This window comes from Alternaria arbusti (assembly GCF_024043155.1).
Source record: "Alternaria arbusti strain BMP 1465 chromosome Unknown scaffold_1, whole genome shotgun sequence".
Lineage (NCBI taxonomy): Eukaryota > Fungi > Ascomycota > Dothideomycetes > Pleosporales > Pleosporaceae > Alternaria > Alternaria arbusti.
In genome coordinates this window covers 3,169,821-3,189,638 of record NW_026249941.1, presented here as the reverse complement: position 1 = coordinate 3,189,638, position 19,818 = coordinate 3,169,821, and the positions used below count along the sequence as shown (strand labels likewise).

General features: G+C 53.6%; 7 protein-coding genes across 7 annotated transcripts; 6 read left to right on the top strand and 1 right to left on the bottom strand.

The window, feature by feature from the left end:
* Positions 1-171: 171 nt before the first annotated feature.
* Positions 172-2,693, top strand: J4E86_001163 (uncharacterized protein; the record flags this gene model as incomplete). Its single annotated transcript, XM_051441733.1, has 2 exons — positions 172-2,591; positions 2,648-2,693. The coding sequence occupies 2 exons, from the start codon at positions 172-174 to the stop codon at positions 2,691-2,693; spliced, it is 2,466 nt and encodes an 821-aa protein (XP_051307904.1).
* Positions 2,694-3,582: 889 nt separating this feature from the next.
* Positions 3,583-6,892, top strand: J4E86_001162 (uncharacterized protein; the record flags this gene model as incomplete). The annotated part of the gene is made up of 3 exons (XM_051441732.1): positions 3,583-3,743; positions 3,808-6,634; positions 6,692-6,892. 3 exons carry the CDS (start codon positions 3,583-3,585, stop codon positions 6,890-6,892), a joined length of 3,189 nt encoding a protein of 1,062 aa, XP_051307903.1.
* A 2,119-nt stretch (positions 6,893-9,011) lies between these two features.
* Positions 9,012-10,340, top strand: J4E86_001161 (uncharacterized protein; the record flags this gene model as incomplete). Its single annotated transcript, XM_051441731.1, has 1 exon — positions 9,012-10,340. One exon carries the CDS (start codon positions 9,012-9,014, stop codon positions 10,338-10,340), a length of 1,329 nt encoding a protein of 442 aa, XP_051307902.1.
* A 250-nt stretch (positions 10,341-10,590) lies between these two features.
* On the bottom strand, positions 10,591-12,543 carry J4E86_001160 (uncharacterized protein; the record flags this gene model as incomplete). The annotated part of the gene is made up of 4 exons (XM_051441730.1): positions 10,591-11,064; positions 11,128-12,233; positions 12,286-12,421; positions 12,472-12,543. The coding sequence occupies 4 exons, from the start codon at positions 12,541-12,543 to the stop codon at positions 10,591-10,593; spliced, it is 1,788 nt and encodes a 595-aa protein (XP_051307901.1).
* Positions 12,544-13,118: 575 nt separating this feature from the next.
* J4E86_001159 (uncharacterized protein) lies at positions 13,119-14,122 on the top strand (the record flags this gene model as incomplete). The annotated part of the gene is made up of 3 exons (XM_051441729.1): positions 13,119-13,400; positions 13,575-13,982; positions 14,033-14,122. 3 exons carry the CDS (start codon positions 13,119-13,121, stop codon positions 14,120-14,122), a joined length of 780 nt encoding a protein of 259 aa, XP_051307900.1.
* A 561-nt stretch (positions 14,123-14,683) lies between these two features.
* J4E86_001158 (uncharacterized protein) lies at positions 14,684-17,292 on the top strand (the record flags this gene model as incomplete). Its single annotated transcript, XM_051441728.1, has 2 exons — positions 14,684-15,826; positions 15,892-17,292. The coding sequence occupies 2 exons, from the start codon at positions 14,684-14,686 to the stop codon at positions 17,290-17,292; spliced, it is 2,544 nt and encodes an 847-aa protein (XP_051307899.1).
* Positions 17,293-17,800: 508 nt separating this feature from the next.
* On the top strand, positions 17,801-19,347 carry J4E86_001157 (uncharacterized protein; the record flags this gene model as incomplete). Its single annotated transcript, XM_051441727.1, has 2 exons — positions 17,801-18,299; positions 18,359-19,347. The coding sequence occupies 2 exons, from the start codon at positions 17,801-17,803 to the stop codon at positions 19,345-19,347; spliced, it is 1,488 nt and encodes a 495-aa protein (XP_051307898.1).
* Between the last annotated feature and the right edge of the window lie 471 nt (positions 19,348-19,818).

The following is a 19,818-nucleotide window of genomic DNA, read 5'->3' as shown; positions in this document are numbered from 1 at the left end:
ATGCCGGGAGACCATGCGGACGATTCACACACGCAGGCGCAGCAGACGTCAATCACCAAGGCACTTGACTTATATTTCCCCTGCGAGAGCTGTCGTGAGCTCTGTTCCAGACCCATGGACGCTTGATCAACCACCCACAACCCATCCATAATCTCCCGTCGCACTCGGTCTATGTCTCCCCCGAACGCAACTCCGCAACCCGATGCAGCCCGCGACAGCCACGCCGAAAGGGAGCTAGACAAGCTGGACGACCAGCACCATGTAGCCACGAGCAACCAGAGCGCGCCTTCCGTAGGGCAGCCCACAGACTCTAAAGCACCGACGGATGACGCGAACACGGCGACGGACGCGGGGCAGCCTAGCCATGTCGAGGCCCAAGACGAGGGGCATGCTGGCAAGGAAGAGCCGACAGATGGGGTAGAGAAAGCACCTGAAACATCAGAGGAGACGAATGCTGCCCCAACAGGTCTCGAGGAACCCCAAGAGAAGGACACAGAAGCTGCGCAGCAAGCATCTACCGCGCCGATAGACGAGCTCACCACCAAGACAGAGAACACGACGCTGGACCGAGCATCAACACCACCGCCAGAGCTCAGCGAGAAATCAGCAGGGAAAGCGCCCATACAATCGCCGTCGCCTCCACCTCCTCCGCCCAAAGACGACAAATACCTCACAACCAGCAACGTGCCCAGCCGAACCACATCCCCAATGTCGCAGGAACGATCGAGTGGAAGAAACTCGGAAGATGCTGCGGCCGACGACTATGGGACGAACCATGACGGTACAAGCGACGCGGTAGACAACTCGCAGGAGGAGATACAGAGCATCATGGATCAGTTCCAAGGGGACGGTGGGCCTGGCGAGAATGAGATCATGTCGCCTAGACTGGAAATCGCGAACCCCATGCTGGAGTCGCCGTCGACCCCGTACCCCCCGCGACGATCAAGTCTCGTGCCGCTCGACAAGCCCCTTCCCATTCCGGCTGACGATTCAGCCTCGACCGCCCCGCTCCAATCACCACCTCCTCGCACCTCCTCCTTACATCGCGTCGGCACCGGCACATCCTTCGCCGAACCGTCATCGCCCAGCGCACATGCCTCGAAGTACAAGCCAGCGCAGCCAGCACCCGAGCCCGAACCAGACCTACCCTTCGACTTCCACCGCTTCCTCGAACAACTACGCCACCGCACAGCAGACCCCGTTGCCAAGTTCCTGCGCTCTTTCCTGCTTGAGTTTGGAAAGAAGCAATGGATGGTACACGAGCAAGTCAAGATCATCGGTGACTTCCTCGAATTCATCAGCAAGAAGATGGCACAGTGTGAAGTTTGGCGGACCGTCTCGGACGCCGAGTTCGACAACGCGAGAGAAGGCATGGAGAAGCTAGTCATGAATCGGTTATACACGCAAACATTTTCTCCTGCGATCCCGCCTCCAGAGCCAGCATCACCCCGCAAGGGCCGACGGAGACAGGAGCCGCCTGGACCAGGCCGAAGGGGGCAGCACCAAGAGGATGTAGAGCGAGATGAAGTCTTAGCGCAGAAGGTGCGCATATACAAATGGGTCAGCGAAGAGCATCTGGATATCAAACCGGTAGGCGACAAGGGCCGCAAGTTTTTGCATCTCGCCCAGCAGGAGCTATTGAAGATCAAAAGCTACCGGGCGCCTAGGGACAAGATCATCTGCATCTTGAACTGCTGCAAGGTCATTTTTGGGTTTTTGAGAACGTCAAACTCTGATCAATCAGCCGATGCTTTCGTACCACTACTCATTTACACAGTACTACAAGCGAACCCCGATCATCTCGTCTCCAATGTACAATACATTCTACGGTTCCGGAATCAGGACAAGCTTGGGGGAGAAGCTGGCTACTACATATCATCATTAATGGGCGCCATCCAGTTTATCGAGGGTCTCGACAAGACATCATTGACAGTAACCGATGAAGATTTCGAGAAGAATGTCGAAGCGGCCGTCTCCGCCATTGCCGAACGCCACGCAGCTGAAGAGGCCGAATCTTCATCTTCGTCCGCACTATTGCACCCTACTGCGCCTGGCCACAAGCGTATGCCATCACCCCATTATCATCATATAGCGGAAAAGACAACACCGCTGCGACCAGAGCTCACACAAAGAAACTCAATGGAGGCAGAAACCGCAGGGCCACGACGATCAACAAGTCTGAAGGATCGCAAGTCCGAAGCGGAGCAACCAGAGGAAGAGAACGCAGCCGTCGCAGGCCTACTGCGAACAATACAACGGCCGCTCAGCACCATCGGTCGTATCTTCTCCGACAACGACACAAACCATCCGTCTGGACCTGCAGCGGCCCAGAAACCACAATTACCGCCACGTGCGTCAACAGAATTTCCCGGCAACATGAGCGAGAAGCAACGCCCGTCGCATGACGAAGACCGGCAAAGGCAGAGGTTGACGGCTGAAGACGCCGCAGCGCGACAGGCTTCAGCTGAAGCAGAGGAAGCGAGGCGGATTCAACGGCAGGAACACAAAGTCGTAGTCGAGACGCTGACAGGCATGTTTCCCCAGCTGGACCGGGATGTCATCGACGATGTCGTGCGGCAGAAAGAGGGCCGGTAAGTTCTTTTACGATTCATTCCATGCATGTTGACAAATACTAATGCTTGTCTAGGGTCGGTCTTGCAGTCGACGCATGTTTAGCATTAGCGAATCCTTGATAGACTTATTCATCTTCTCGGTCGAGTTCTTGGAGAAACTTGGCCTTTTCATAGTGAACCAAGAGCTATTTTACGTTGCATCATTTACACCATTCATCAGTTCCATATCTTACTTGTGCTCACCGCAGCAAACGCTTAAATATGCTACCTGCTCGTCGTTCGCAGTTTTGTAGTTCGCGTGGGCCTTAAGAGCACATGACTCTCCATTGGGACACATGGCAAACGATGGAAAGATATCTTGGTACGCATTTCCACAGCTGACGCGATGCTATGTGATATCCTACGCGGAAAACAAGAGCGTTTACTATGACATGTGCATGTTCGCGTTTGTATGCTTTGAACTTCTCTATCAGGTCTTCCTCGTTCTCTAATATCTCTTACTCTTTCAACATCAATTCCACGTTCAAGCATTGCTTCTACAGGCTGCTTCTCATGAGAAAGCCGAGATTGTCTTGCTAAACACAGCGACGTAGGTTCAGCGCCCTGTCGGTAAAGATGGTCGGTCACCACCACTCGCTCCTGCCTAATTCGCGCGGGCCACCGATCGAACGCGAACTGCGCGCTCTTTCACTTTCACTTTCACTTTCACTTTCACTTTCACTTTCACTTTCACTTTCACTTTCACTTTCACTTTCACTTTCCCACCATCTGATCTCGAGCTCACCTGATTCAATGACGCAACACTGCCTCGCTTATTTCGCACAGCCGATACTTTGTTCCGCGATAGCAAATTTGGTGTCGCGATCCAGCGACCCTGCCTCCCTCAACACTACCACCCGACATACCCACATCTTCCTCATATCTTGAACTCCTACTACTTCACTCATCTCTTGATTACTCCTGGTACACTCAGTCACTTTTTTTGCGCTTCGCGCACCCCACCGCCATCATGTATTCCATGTTCCTGGTCTACGCTCTTCTCCTCATTGTACTGTCCTATCTTCCTGTCGCCCACCATGTCTCTGACGTGTTGTTTCGCCATGTCCTCCACATCAATATCTTCGAGTTTGAGCTGCAAAAGCATCCCTCTGAAGACATCATTGCCCTTCTGTGAGTAATACCCAAGTGTGAACCATGTGTAGGACGTACACTGACTCCATAAACCATATTTCAGGCGAATGAACGCACTTTGCGCACTACTCGCCCCACTAATCACCTACCTCTACTCCCTTTGCTTTCCCTCTCGCCACTCCGACAAGGAGCGCCCATCAGATTTCTCGATCGACATCACATGGATCGTAGGATCTCTTCATGGGATGCTAGTCTGGTGTTTTGGCAAGAAGAAACCCCAGACATTGTCTCTCTCCGATTGTAAGCAGTTCTACAGGAGCTTCTTGAAGATGGTAGATCTGTCAGACGCGAGGAAGAAAGCCTCCAAGATGTCGCGGAAAGACCTCCACCGGATAAACCGGAACAATGTCAGCCGTCGCCTTCATAATAGCAAGATTCGCCTGGACCGGGAAAGGCTTGAAAAGATCCAGCACGCCTTGGAAAACAAGAAGCTCTCACTGTCGGTTACTGCATTGAACGACGTCATCAACTCTCTCTTCTCCGACCTTGCCAAACCTTCAGCCTACGCTTCATTGCACACCCCAAACTTGGACAAGCTCAAACAAGTACACGAGTCTGTTACACGGTCCGATGCGACCAAAGACACCCGAATTCGTACACTTGTGGCCGGTCACAACGACATGTCGGAAGAGCTTCGCCACAAGAATGCAGAGCTCGACATCGCTCGGACCGAAGCATCTGATCTAAAGGATGACTGTCAACGATTGGATGCGCAACTGCAAAAGCTGGCCGACAACAAGTTCAACATCGAAGAATCATTTCGCAAATGTAGGTACGACCTGCGACAGGCTGAGTTCAACCTCACCGAGAGTTCTCGGAGAGTGGCGAATCTCGAGACTCAAATTGAGCGAACGCGTATGTCCGCACGAGATGCCGACGAGCGCGCAGAAAGCATCAACGACGAACTTCAGGATGCAAACCGCCAGCTGAGAGACTCCGAGCGCGAACGTGCAAAGCTTGAGGCCGAGCGCGATCGACTTCAGACTGAGTTGAAGACAGCCAAAGAGCAGTTGAACGGTGAAGCGGGTCTTGAGAAGAAGACTCGTCATCTGGACGCTGTCCACGAGCTCGTTCGCCAGCTCAAAGATGAAATCTCGGCTCTCAAAGAGCAACACGCAGATGTCGTCTCCAACAAGGAGAAGGACCTGAGAGAACTCCAAGAGATAAACAAGAACGCTATTTCTCGTAAGAGCAAGGAGATGCAGGATCATCGTAGGAAGTCTCAAGTCGCTCTCTCAAGCAAAGAGAAGAAGAATGAAGACTTGCGCAACGATCTCACTGCTACGATCAACGCCAAAGATGCGGAGCTCGAAGGATTACGCGCCGAACATGTTGCCGCCATCACCGCTAAAAACGGGCAGCTCGAAGCCAAACACCAGTCTGAAGTCGCGATCATCACTCGCCATGGAATCGAAACGCAAAAGCTTCGCGAAGAGGTCGATTCGGTTAAGGTGCAAAAGGACGACAAAGTCAAAGAGCTCGACGCTTTGGTATCTAGCCATGATGCCGCAATGCGTGAGCTTCGTCAACAGCTCGATTTGGTCACTCGGCAAAAGGACGACAAAGCCCAGGAGCTGGAAGATTCACGCAACAAGCACATCGCTGAAGCGGCCGACAAGGAGAAGGAGTTTGACGACATTGTATCTAGCCATGAAAGCCAAATGCAGGAGCTGCGCAAAGAGCTCGATCTGGCTAGGGACCAAAAGGCCGATGAAGCTGAGAAGCTAGAACTTTCGAGCACCGAACTTGCTGCCGCGATCAATCTCAAGGACGCAGAGCTGCAGGAAGCACACTACGAACTCGCCATCGCCGTCTCTTGCAAGGAATCAGAGATTGGCTCACTTCACACCGAGCACGCCGCTACTATCGCTCGCAAGGATGCAGAGCTCAAGAAAGCCCACGACGACTACGCCATCGCCATCTCTGGCAAGGAATCAGAGATTGGCTCACTCAACACCAAGCACACCGCTGTCATCGCCCGCAAAGATGAGGAGCTTGAAACATTGCGCGCCGGACACGCCGCCGCCATAGTCCGCAAGGACAACGACACGATTTCTTCTCTAGCGCCACAACAGACATCTTCAGCATCTGAAGGTGAAGAGAAGCGCCGTGCGGATCTTCTGAAGGCCTCGGTCGAAGTACAGGACGCGAAGATCATGGCCATTGGGAGGGAGTGGGATGCTCTCGAAGGCATCATCCAAAATGTCGGCATGGATCTGCTAACCGCCCTGGGCAAGTTCGGTAAACCTAAGAACAACTGCCATGACGCCATATGGGCAAGAAGACGCCAAGACCCTGAGCGTAAGTGTAAACCCATCCTGTACCAGACGATATCCACTGACCAAACGATAGTATCGCTTCCGCAAGGTCTGACCTGCCTTGAGACGGCGATGGATATACGTCGTGTAAAGATTGAGCTGGAAGAAACGGTCGATCACCAGTGTGCATTCATCAAGAAGTTCGCTGCAGCCGTTGTCGAGGCTCATCCCGAAGTCATAGAGATGGCAAAGGCCATCGATGTCACTCTCGCCCCGCCTGCGCAGCAGGTGGTTCAACCCACCCAGGCGCCTACACCCGCGCTCGCCCCGGCGAAGATGACCCCAGAGAAGCCCCCAAAGGATACATGTGCCTGCGGGTACTTTTTCCTGGTGACAGATAGCCAGGATGCCTGCCGCGACCATCTCGACGGGTGCGATGACTTCGCGAAATGGACGCCCGAGAAGAAGACAAGCCTTCTGGGCAAGCTCGGTTTGACTGGCTACAAGCAGTCGAAGGCGACAAAGCCGAAGGCAGAGTCGATTACCTGCTGGCACTGCGAGCGTGAATTCGACAAAGTACACGGGCGATGGTTCCACGGCTCACATATCAAGGTAACATTATCCTATGCAACATCTATTCAGTGCCTCACTAACATACATGCGTTCTAGGTCTGCAAAAGGGGCGCCCCCAGCCTCCATGATGTTCCCGGCTCGAGCACACCAGGACCGAAGACTCCCGTCACCACACCTTCCAGACGCGCCCCCGTGATCGAGCAAGGCTGGCAGAATACCGGGACAGCGAAGAAGGCCGAGACGTCAGTCTTTGTTTCTGGTGGCATGAGGTTCAGTAAGCATGCGCAGTCGCAGTAGATTCTACAAGGCTCTAGGTCCTTGGCCCGTAGAAGGGAGCAAGGACATTGAGTAGAAAGAAAGAGATGGAGACTATACCAATCAGTGCGACACCGCTAAACCGGGTGTCGTCATTGATGGCGAGGTATAGGACGGATACAGTGCGATGGAAGACGATGATTTTGTTAGATTGTTTTGGGTTTGCGATGGCGTTGATGGAGCAGTTAGTGTTTCGATACCCGTAGGATGATCTCAAAGTTTGACAGCACACACCGGTAACAAAGCCTATACAAATCAATAGTTCAGGTACCTGGGATTCCGTGACTTTGGCTACAGCAGTGATGAGGGTATCGGTGTCTTCCTCGACTAGTGCGGTGTTCGATTGGGATCTTCGCGCACTCTAACTGCAAGATGCTGGTGTGCGAGGCTGGTTGTCAGACCTCTGCACTGCATTGGGCGGTAAGAGCATATTCCGTTGAGTAGCTTCTCGTCGTTAGGTAATGGATGTCAGGTTGGCCACATCGAGCAGTGGCGGTGAAGGAGAACATTGTGCGCAGCTCTTTCAAGTGGGCTCCTCGAAACATGCTGAGTAGTCGTCTTCTTGTCGACAAGTACCGAACTGGCAAGTGCGGCTCCAGCCTGTCAGGCAAGCTGGCGTTGGCGTTGCCAGGCCGAGTCACGACAGCGAAGAGCCACTGTGACTACGACTCCACTTCGACTGTCTGGACGCATGGATAGACTTCTTCGCTGTGGAGACGCCGCTGGGAATCGACTCGCAACGAGAATAGGGGACACCCACGACGCAGGTCCGCGGCTTCGTGCGAAGGTAAGTTCCGCGTTCGATAGACCGGCCAGTCCATCTCGTCACGTTGTCACGAATCTCGTCATCAGCGCCAGTCTTTTCAAGGACGAAATGGAATCCTAGGCTCTGGAATGCGATTGGCGAAACATCCAAGCATCGCCATATCTGGGTATGATGGCAGATCTCCAGGGATCCAGAACCGTAGCATAAACTTATTTGTTTGTTTGCAACGGACGACAGGGTCTCCGAACCCCAAAAGGGATGTGCCAGAAACGACGATGCGAATGTTGCCGGGTAGTTAGTAAGGAAGAGGCTCATGCGCAATTAAAGCTTGAGTAGTCGGGCAGTCCTAGGCCAAAGTCGTCGGTCGGCAAGCTCAGGTACCACTTCAAACTCTATGGCGCACAGGCCGGATCGTTTTAGCCGGCTGCCGCGGTGTACCTGGACAGAGGTAAGCATCGTGTAGCTATTTTCGATGCGACGTCTCTTCGTTATCATAGCTGCTGGTGAGAATCTCTGTTGGGAGAGGCGGAGGATGACGGATGTCAGTCGCGATGGTGCTGGTGGTGGCTGAAACGAGCCTAGCGGCACTCCTGGAACGGCGGATTCCACCACCTAACTGCAGCCAAGATAGCCGACCTCACGAACTCCTGCTTGCGCTACCACCCACATCGGTGTGCGACTTGACGACATCACGAATAAAGGATGCGCTAATGCTACTATTTTCCCCTCGAACGACCCGAGCTCAACCCACTTTAGTTTCAAGGCCGCAAGGCTGCACATTCGCACGGTGCGGAGAAGACAGGCTAACCTTCCCTCTCTGCGCACATCGGGGCATCTCCCGCAACTCTAACCTGCTTTATCCTCACTCTACCCTGCGCAGCTCAGGCATCTCCCGTCTACCTGCCGTCGATCCCGCAGCAGATAGCGTGAAACAGACAATCTAGACAACCCTTCATCACTCTTTCAATAGAGTCACTATGTTTCGAAACGAAGCTACTGTGAGGCTCGCCACCATCATGCTCAGGGGCCACTCTGATCACTGACTACGGCTGTCTACTACCTACGAAGGTCTACCATGCGACTCAGAACCCTCGAGTATAAGACCTCATGTTCCCAGCGCCAAAAGTAAAAAGGCATCAGCTTTGATCTCATCTACTTCACACTTTCGCTTTCAGCAACCAAAAACACTTTCGTTACTACTCTACTCGACTTTATTAGTCCCTACTATCGTTTGTGCAGAGCACTTCACTTCTATCACATTTTTACTCGATCTCATATCGCCAATCGTCCAATACTCCACTTTCGTCAAACACATCAACATCAACAACAGCAAACATGAAGTTCCAAATCGCTCAGGTTCTTGCTATCGCTAGCATCGCTACTGCTCTCCCTACCAACTACGGCTCCGGCTCTGGCACCACCCCAGCTGCTCCCATCACCACTGGAACTTCTCCCAGCTACGGATCTGGCTCCAGCTCAGGCCCCAGCTACGACTCTGGTGCTTCCGATGAGACTCCCAGCAGCGGCAGCGGTGGAAAGCCCAGCTACGGCGGCGGCATCGGTGCCGGTCTTCCTGGACTCGGTGGCTCTGCTGGTGGCAAGGGCGGCCTCGGTGGCATGATCGGTGGCTTCATGCCCGGCGGCGGCAAGCTCCCTGGCCTCGGTGGCTCTGCTGGTGGCAAGCTTCCTGGCATCGGTGGTGGCCTTGCCATCCCCGGCATTGGCGGCGCTGCTGGTGCTGGAGGTGCCGCTGGTGGCAAGGGCGGACTCGGCGGCTTCGGTGGCCTCATGGGCGGACTTGGCGGCGCTGGCAAGGGCGGACTCGGTGGCCTCGGCGGACTCGGTGGCCTCGGCGGCCTCATGGGCGGAATCGGCGGTGGTGCTCACGGAGGTGCCAACGGCGGCGCTCACGGAGGCGCTGGTGCCGGTGTAGGAGGAGGAGCTGGTGCTGGTGTCGGTGGCTCCGTTGGTGGAGGTGCCCACGGCGGTGCTGGTGCTGGTGCTGGCGTTGGAGGAGGAGCTGGTGCCGGCGTCGGTGGCTCAGTCGGTGGTGGAGCAAACGGCTCTGTCGGCGGTGGTGCCAACGGCGGTGTTGGTGCTGGTGTCGGTGGCGGTGCATCTGGATCCGTCGGTGGAGGTGTAGGAGGCTCCGTTGGAGGTGGTGCCAACGGCGGCGCTGGTGCTGGTGTCGGTGGCTCTGTTGGAGGTGGTGCTTCCGGCTCTGTCGGAGGTGGCGCTAACGGAGGTGCTGGTGCTGGTGTCGGTGGCTCAGTCGGTGGTGGTGCTGGTGTTGGCGGTTCCGTCGGCGGTGGTGCCAACGGCGGTGTTGGTGCTGGTATCGGTGGCGGTGCCCACGGTGGTGCCGGTGTTGGTGCTGGCGTCGGCGGCGGTGCTCACGGTGGTGCCGGTGCCGGTGTTGGTGGCTCCGTTGGAGGTGGTGTTCACGGCGGTGCTGGTGTCGGTGCCGGTGCTGGTGGTAACGCTGGTGCTGGTGTTGGCGGCTCTGTTGGTGGCGGTGCTTCTGGATCTGTTGGCGGTGGTGCTGGTGCCGGTGCTGGTGGCTCAGGCTCAGTTGGAGGTGGTGCTTCCGGCGGTGCCTCTGGCTCTGTTGGAGGTGGTGCTTCCGGCTCTGGATCTAGCTCCGGCTCTGGCTCCCACTACTAAGCGCTCGTAGCTGAAGCATCACGCATGCTTCTTGTACATTAGACTCTGGATTGGACGAACGTTAGGATTCGAGATATGACTTTTAATTCATCACTTTACTTAAAACCTCCACTCTTTTGCAACCTACTTTGACCCTCTATGTTCCCTTGATTCAGACGAAGCAACTTCGACTATCAGCAATTCCCATAATCTCAGACAAGCGGCAGGTTCAGAAACAACACAGCTCCGTCATTGTCACTGAGGTCAGCTCTCACTCCAACATACCCAGCACAGCCTCCCAAGGCCTCAACTCCAGCTTCCCACTCTTCGCCTTCTCATCCAACTGCCTCTCGTCATAGTTGCCAGCAACCCACTTCTTCACTTTCAAGTCGCCCATCTTCCCCCACACTATCTGCTCTCCACTGAAGTTCAGCACAGTGATGAAGGCATTCTTCTCACTCCACCGCCGATACGCAACGACCTTCTGATCCTCCATATCAAGCATCTCGAAATCACCGTACACGAAGACGTCCTTGTTCTCCTTGCGACACTCGAGACCGCGCTTCCAGAATGCGCGCACGGAGAGCATACCGGGCGAGGGCTCAGGATTTGCGAGTTGAGCTGCGGCATTGATGCTGGGATAGTCGTCATTGACGCGCATCCAGGGTTTTCCGCTGGTAAACCCGGCTTGGGCGGATGAGTCCCATTGCATGGGTGTTCTGGCGCTGTCGCGAGCTTTGCGTTGCTGTGTAGATAACATTAGGTAGTCAGCTTATGTCTCATTTCCTAGCGTACGGCCTGGACTTACCATGATCTTGGCTGCTAGGGCCTGCTTTTCAGCATTGCCGGGGTAGAGGTCGCGGTACTTCTTGAAGAAGTTTATGCTTTCAATGTCCTTGTACTCCTCGGGTTTCCACTCTTTGGGCACGTTGCGCATGCCAATCTCCTCACCTTGGTATACATACAACGTTCCAGCGAGGGTAGTCTGCATCAAGCACAACAGTTTTGCGCCATACTCACGCCACTGGTCGCTGTCATCGGTAAACCTGCTTACACTCCGAGGCTGGTCATGGTTTTCCACGTAGAGCGAGTTCCAGCCGTCGCGCTCGAGCATCAGGCGCTGCAGCCTGTTCACGATCTTCTTCAGATCCCGCGCATCCCATGGTTGTAGGGTATACTTGAAATCGCCGGGTACATTGTCGATGTCCACCAAGTCGAAGACGAAGATCATGTTCAACTCTTCGTTTTCGGCACCGACGACTTTGATGACTTCGTCGTCATCGCGAACAAATGGCATTTCTCCAACGGTGAGCGTATCGTATTTCGAGAGCACGTCGCGCCGAAGTTCCTTCAACCATTCGTGTAGTCTTGGGCCGTTGGCGTAGTATTTGTCGCCAGGCTGGTACTTGTTGTCTTTGACCGAAACGGCCGCATCGGGGAATGTCTGAACCTTCGATATCATGTTGATGACATCCATACGGAATCCAGAGACACCCCTGTCGAGCCAAAAGCGCAGAATGTCATGTACGGCTGCGCGCACATCGGGGTTTTCCCAATTGAGATCCGGCTGTTCGGGCGTAAAGAGCGATAAGTAGTATTCCTGAGTCTTCTCGTCCCAGGTCCACGCAGAGTTGGCCTCTCCTAGAATCTGCGCCCAATTGTTCGGAGGTACGCGATTTCCTTCAGCATCGTATTTTGCAGGCTTCCAGATATACCAGTCGCGTTTCGAAGATTGCTTTGATGAACGCGAGTCCAGAAACCATGCATGCTCTTCCGATGTATGATTAACCACGAGGTCCATGACGAGTTTCATGTCACGCTTCTTGACTTCTTTGATCAGGTTGTCAACGTCGGCTAAGGTGCCATAGCTGGGGTCGATATCCTCGTAGTCTGCAATGTCGTACCCCATGTCCGCTACAAAAGGTCAGTATGTGCATGGAATACATTTTGAACATTCAGGACTTACCTTGTGGGCTCTTGTAGATTGGCGATACCCATATCACATCAACACCGAGGTCTTTCAAGTAGTCTAGCTTTTGTGTGATACCAGGGACGTCGCCCCAACCATCGCCATTGCTGTCTAGAAACGAAGCAGGGTAGATCTAATAGCCATGTCAATATCTGCATCGGCACAACCGCGAGTCGTCCATACCTGGTATACCACCGCTTCTTTCCACCAGCGGTGCTTGTCGGTTCCGACATACAGGTCTTTCTTTTGCGACATTCTGGAGATTCTACCTGATGACAAGAGGCGTGGTGTCGTGAAGTTTCGTTGTTTTTAGCATTGCGAGATGCGGTGCATAGTGGTTCACGTCATAGCCGTATGTGGGTCGAACCAGCCGCGATGGCCAACAGATGTAGTGCATCTCAACGCGTGGGTGTCGACGTGGGGCGCGTCAACCCTCCCGATGTCGCGGGGTAGCCGTTGTGCCGACAACCAGCCACTCAGACGGCGACACCAACCTTGCCCTGGTATTCTCCATTTCGATGCATCTCCAGATGTGCTTTCAGTAGCAACGTGCATTGTAACCTGGGGCCATTCGCGCAATATGGTAGATATTGTGAAGATCGCGCTGGCTGGCGTAGCTCACGCGCCAAAATACGTCACCACGCGGCTGCACGGCTAGGCACGCGACCTCCTACCCTCCACAGAAACCGGATGAATGCTACCGTGCAACACGTACCTACAACATCACTCCATGTTACCCTCGTGTTCTTAAAGCTTCAGGGACCCCACCGAATCCGGTCCGACAACACCAGCGACCAGCTAACACTGAAACCACGAGAGCTTCAGGAGCTATGACGTACGACAACGATGCTGAGGAAAGAGGCACGTCCGGCTCGCGCACTCCACTCCTGGGAAGATCAGCGCATCAGAGGATAGGGCAGGAGAGTGAAGGCCCTAGATGGACCTTGACGAGTGTCCTACAGTTCTTTGGTGGTGGCATCTATGCTCCCGACTCCACCACGTATGACCCCCTGGAGATATTGCTCAACACCGAAGACGCAGACGAAAAAGACGAACTCACTACGTTATGGCGAGACAACAAGCTCAGTGAGCTCAACTTCGTCGGCGTTGTGGTAAGTCTCCGAACATCTCTTTTCGTGGTCAATGCACTCGGCGCCGTGCCTTCCACATGGCGCATGCTTCACGCCGAATCGTGGCATGGCTAGGACGGGCACCGTCCGTTGCATTGGCTTTCCTCGGTCAATATCAACGCTCTCGATAGCATCCGACATGCTAATACATGACAGGCCGCCCTTTTAGCTGGCGTTCTCACATCCACCGGAAGCTGGCCGAACATCTTGCCAAATGGGAAAGAATCGCCATGGTCTGTGCGCACATCATGGTACTGCGGTATCATATTGTCGCTTTTCAGCATCCTTACAGCTGCTGATCAGACCGTACGACTGCACCGGCTTTCGTCACATCGCGATGGATTAGCCAACATTCGAAAGCTCATTTCCAAGACGAATGGCGAGAAGAGCCACTCATCCAAGACTGGACGTCGGACACCTAGCTTGCTACAAATCGTCACATGGCAAATGCCAGTGATGTTTTTGACGTCCGCTACTGTCTGCATGGTCGTTGGAATGTTCCTACACGTCTGGTCCGCCACCACACACCTGCACCATCCAACACTGTGGGACGATAACACTAAGGTGCGTTCGTATGGCATCCGTTCTACATCATGTACTGACTCATCCAAAAGGTTGCCATCACGTTTAGTACTGTCGCTATCCTCGCAGTTACACTGTTCTTCGTCGGCCAGATCTCGCTTTACTCTCCCATTCGACAATGATGTCATACACACGGACAGCTGTTGAACAGATCTGGAATTTTGGGGGAGCCCATACTCGGCTCAGGCCTTCGAAGGCCTTCCTTCATACCACTATAAAGACGATTTTCAGCGATTTGGTACCAATTCCACAAGTGTTTCTTCATTACTCGACTACTAGCAATTCCTATTCTGATTGTCGACCTTGCGCTGGCCTCCGCAGTGTCGTTTGCTCAGTGCGCCTGACCTAATCACGCAATTAATTCAAGGGTATAAAGCGACGGAAAGCGCCTTCCTCAAGACTTCTCTAGCCAGGCACTTCGTGATTCGTCAGGCAAACGCATTATATAACGCCGATGTCCACCTGTTTCACTACTCGAGCAAACTGGCCTCCGTCATTGCGGGGTTTCCCTTTCTACAAGTAGGGCTTGGCTCGCCAACTTCCACGCAGCTGATACAAATTTCCACATTAGCTCACCGCATTTCTTCTATACGCTCCCCACAGACTCAACCACGACCTTTATACCACAAAGTCTTCCCCCACAACCGCAATTCCCTATATACAATCCGCTCAAGCAACATCTCATGGCGACGGTATCAACAGCGGGCTCGTACGAGCAGTACAAGCTTGATACTAAGCGCTTCATCTTCTGGCTCATTGACACTGCGAAGAAGCGGGACTACGACATCGCTGATCCAGCCGAAACCCAGCAACCCTCGAGACGGCTGAAAGGCCAAGCGAGGAAGCAAGCAAAGCAAGTGACCAATCAAGCGACCCCGTCGAAGACCAATTATGTTATCTCGACGGAAAAGATCCTCGACTTGGCGAAACATATCGCAGACCATGAGGAGACCTCGACAATGCCCAAGTTTGTTTGGTACTCCTACAAGCGGGCTGTGAGAACGCGCCAGGCCTTCGCCGACCGCTATGCCCAGGAAGAACTGTCGGAGACGGCTTCGGACGATGGCCACATCTACTTCCTGTGGCTGTTGAAACACTGCCACACGATCCTAAAGAAGAAGATCGCAGTGCAGGCGGTCAGCCGACCGGAGACTGCAGCACCTGCGCAACTTCGATTTAACATCGCGACTGAACCGACATCAGCGCCATCTCTCCTTCCAGTACCTGGATCCGCACCGCAGGCTTTTGGTGATAGTCAGGAGACCGTACCGGAAGAAATCACGGCTGCTGAGGCCGAGCGAGAAGCAAAAGGTCATAAGCTGGATAAGCTGGCTCGGAAATTTGAACTCGACATGAAGGTCAAACAAGACGCGGAGGCTGAACTCGAAACGAAGAGGAGAGCCAAAGAAGAGATCGCTTTGAGGAAGTCTTGCCTGGCGGACGATATGCGCATCATTGTCGAGCAGTTGGAGTCTGATTGGAACGACACTCACAGGACTGCTGGCGACAAGCATTACTTGGATGAAACCCGAGCTACTCTCATGACGGAAGCTGCGTTCCACCTCATACGCCACAAGGAAGAGGCCTTGGCAAAAGAAGCTCATGAGAAAGGTCTACCGCCATTTGATCCCTCTCTCGATGATGATGACTTCTTCGGCAAGACCTCGAAAGCGCTCAGAAAGATCGAGGCGGAGCGACGTTCACAACCGGGAGAATATTTGTTCTTCGCATCGCGGTCGATCATCCAAGATGATGTTGCGAACCGACACACGAACGAGGACTACGACTTCCTAGTACACTACTTGTTTGAAGCAGCACTAGAACCAGTAAGTCTTGCTTGGTCCACCCAAGGTCTAATCCATATCCCCACTGATTACTGATTATTGTATAGCAAGCTAGAAGGTCACATGAGGAACAGTACCAGATGCCACTACTAGCAGGATCGTTAGACGCTTTGTCTCGCGCATACGGTTCGCTAGGTTCTTTCGGCTTCATCTCAATGGTTTTCATATTTGCCGCCGAGTTGATGATCAGAATTCGAACGAAAGACCAAACCCGTTCGCTGAGGGATTACATACCAATGTCACGACGGGCGAGGGATGAAGAAGCCCAGTTCGCATATTGGGACGACCGGAAAATCATGTTCCCACATCTACTTCAGCAAGTCACAGACTCAGGGTATACACACCGAGGTCTGATTCTAGACCGGCCATTCTCCCATGCCCGATACGCTAAGATGTGGAAGTTGGCGCCTGAGCATCGGTTCTGCGGTTTGCAGAACGACTACCCGTGGCCGGTGTTCAGGACTACCGAAATTGAAAAAGAGTGGATGATGAACCTCAAGATGACGAACGTCAGCAATGGTCTTGGCAATGAGTCTGCGCGTCAAGCGGCTGCCGCTCAGTACATTCTTCCGCCACGGGATGGCGACTTCTTGCGCAACACCATTCCGACGCTGAGAGCGAAGCTCTCCCTGGTCCATCTCTTGCTGCGCGAGGAAATGGGTCTCGGCTTTGCTAATCTCAGCCCGCAAATCTTCGCCATAGCCCATTTGTACAACTGCTTCCAAAAGCGGGGCTGGATCAACGGGGTCTGGCCGGAAATTGAACTCATTATGGACCGGCATTCGAAGAAGATCTTCTCCACCGCAATACCCACGAAACCAGATGAATTCTACTCGCGCCTACTGCTTGTAGCCGGGTACTCAACCACGTTCATCAAGAAAACTCGGAATGCGGACAAGGACGTTTACAGTCGCCGCGATTTTGGGAAAGCCACCCACAAGACGTGCGAGCTGGAAACGCTTCCGATGACGAAGATTCTCCGCGACTATGTCCACCAGAGGGAAACGGGAGTGCGCACTTGGTATCGTATGGATGAGGAGATGGCCAAGCACAGTAAAGTCTCTTCGCGGACGCAGGGTTCGGGCGACCTGAACATCTCGTCGTTTATCAAGGAGCTTCGCAACTCGGAAGAGCTTCCTCGCGCTCTGGATCGCCTGGAATTTGACTACATCAGTTTAACGCTGCAATGCAACGAGCTTTGCGAGAAGATGGATACCGAACAAGCACAGCTTAGCGCTACTGGAGGGAAGATACACAAAGAGGCGGACTGGAAGTCGCCTACCAGCGACGGGTTCATGATTGTGGCAACGCTCCTTGGAGATCTCGACCGCGTTGTGATGAAGAAGAAGCGCAATCCCAAAGGAAACATGGACATGGCAGATACGACCAATGTTGTTGACGCAGCTGTTCGAGTGATGCAAGGCTTCCTGGATGGGCTGAAGAAGTAGGAGAAGAGTCGGACGGTCTGATTAGGCAGTTGACTTGAACAATGATACCCCAAATAGCAACTTCGCGGAGTAACTCGGATAGACCGTGATTGGAAAACTTCCTGTATAGCAACGATGCGTCAAATCTCTGACCGCACACCATCTTCGCTTCATGGCTGGTTCACTGCACTGATATCAGACCGGCTCCCCACCTGTGTAACAACTCAGCTCATCTCATCTGTCGTGTAAAACTTACTCCGCATCTGTGCAACCCGGTTGAGATCACAAAATCCACATCCGCCAATCACATCGAGGCACACGGGCTGCGGCTGACTGATGGCTCGGGATCACAACGCCACTAATCAAGCTTCGTATATGCACTCCAGATCGACTGTGCCCGTGGAATGGTGTGATAGTTTCCCGCGCCGGCTGGAATGCTGGGAGCCAAAAGTGTCGAGAAAGCTTAAAATGGAGCTAGAGTCTCGCATGGTAGTGCCAGGGAAGTATCCCAATCTTGCCCATCTGCAACATGCGTCTTCTCGACCTCTATTCCGCTAGTCTTTTCTTGCTCGGCGCAGCATCTGCGTACGGCTATCCAAGCAACTCATGTGAAGACTTGGCCTTGGTACTTCCCAACCGCACCTTCTTCCCCGCAGCATCAACCTACAACGCATCTATCCAATCATATCCATTCCTTCAGCTTCGTTTGCGACCATCGTGCATTGTCCGTCCAACATCTGCAGAAGATGTAGCAATCGCCATCAATATTCTGCGAGTGAGCAACAGCACCAAGTTTGCGATCAAAGGAGGTGGTCACAACGCGAACGTTGGCTTCAACAACATCGATGATGGCGTAACAATCGACATGCAGAGCATGAACAAGGTTGAAGTTGCGCGAGGTGATCAAGTCGTGAGGGTTGGTGCGGGGGCGCTGTGGCAGGACGTATACGACGAGGCTGAGAAGCGGGATCTGACGGTGCTTGGAGGTCGCATCGGCGTCGTGGGAACAGCTGGCTTCCTGACTGGAGGTAAGCTGAGATTTCTGTAACCAATTCGTGAACTTAGGAGACTGACCAACATTGCCCAGGTGGCATATCTTTCTTCAGCCCAGAGCGTGGATGGGCATGTGACGGCGTCGTCAACTTCGAAGTCGTACTCGCGAGTGGAAAGATTGTCAATGCCAACGCTACATCGCACTCTGATCTCTACGCGGCGCTCAAAGGAGGGCAGCTCAACTTCGGCATAGTCTCGCGCTTTGACTTGGCATCCTTCCCTGCTGGTCCTATCTATGGTGGAAGAATCGTTTTCGGGCCCAATGCCACGACACCTTTGCTTTCTGCATTTACCAACTTCAAGCTCGGAGAATATGACCCATATGCAGCGGGCTGGGTCACTGTGCGATACAACCATACAGCAGCGACGTTCACTCCAGTGAGCATCATGTGGTACACACGGCCAGCGCAAAGGCCTGGGGCACTGAAGGCGATTTTCGAGACCAAGCCGCAAGTCGTAAATGGCATGGTTGAAGCTCCCATTAGTGAGCACACCAGGAATGCGTCGAGACAAGTGGCCGCAAACCCTCAGCGCACCGTCTGGGCAACGACCTCTTTCGCCGTCTCACTTACGATCATTCATCGCATCCACAGTTTGTGGAAAGAAGTCGTCCCGGAGATTGCGGCACAGTACGACTATGCTAAGCCTGTCGCAGAGATCACATTCCAGGCTCTTCCTGCAGCACCTCGCAATGGCACACCGCCAAACAGCTTAGGATTCCAACCAGAAGAGACGCCCGAGAAGAATCTCGTGTTTCTGCAGATAATCTTCACGTTTGAAGACGCCGCGGCAACCGAGGGGTTGGAAGAAGCTTTGATGGATTTGGTGAAGCTAGTGGAAGGTCTGACGAAGGAAGAGGGTGTCTTCCATCGATACAAGTATCTGAACTTTGCAGCATCGTTTCAGGATCCGCTGGGAAGCTATGGCGGAGTTGAGTTGGGAAGGATGAGGGAAGTGGCGAGGAAGTACGATCCAACGGGTGTTTTTCAGACGCAGGTGCCGGGAGGGTTCAAGCTGTTTTGATACATATGGGCGCGAATGTGAGGAGCAACGGGCGTGAAGACATCGCGGGCGCGTCGGTGGGGTGGCTGGGACTCGTCCACGCCCGCGGGCGTGCGGGCGACATCGTCCAAACCCAAACTGGCTAGTGCAGGGGTGAGTTCCATTAAACCCACGCAACCACGACCGCCGTCATTTCGTTAGAAACTTGCGTCCAATATATCGAATGCGTTGCCCGTTGCTATGAACTCTACGCGAATGTATCAGTGTCATTAAAGATGGAAAGCTCTAAAGAAGGCGGATGTCAAGGCGTTCCGCTGAGCCGCCCGCGATGCTGGCGATTTAAACGCAAATGAGTACGTGTAACTGCTCCTGTGCTCTGAGCTCGCAAGACGATGGTTGATCGAGACCGCACCAGGACGAACTTTATCAATGATCGCGGCTAGCATCGCTTCCAGCCTTCCTTTATTACCATACTGAACGCTTTCCCGAGGT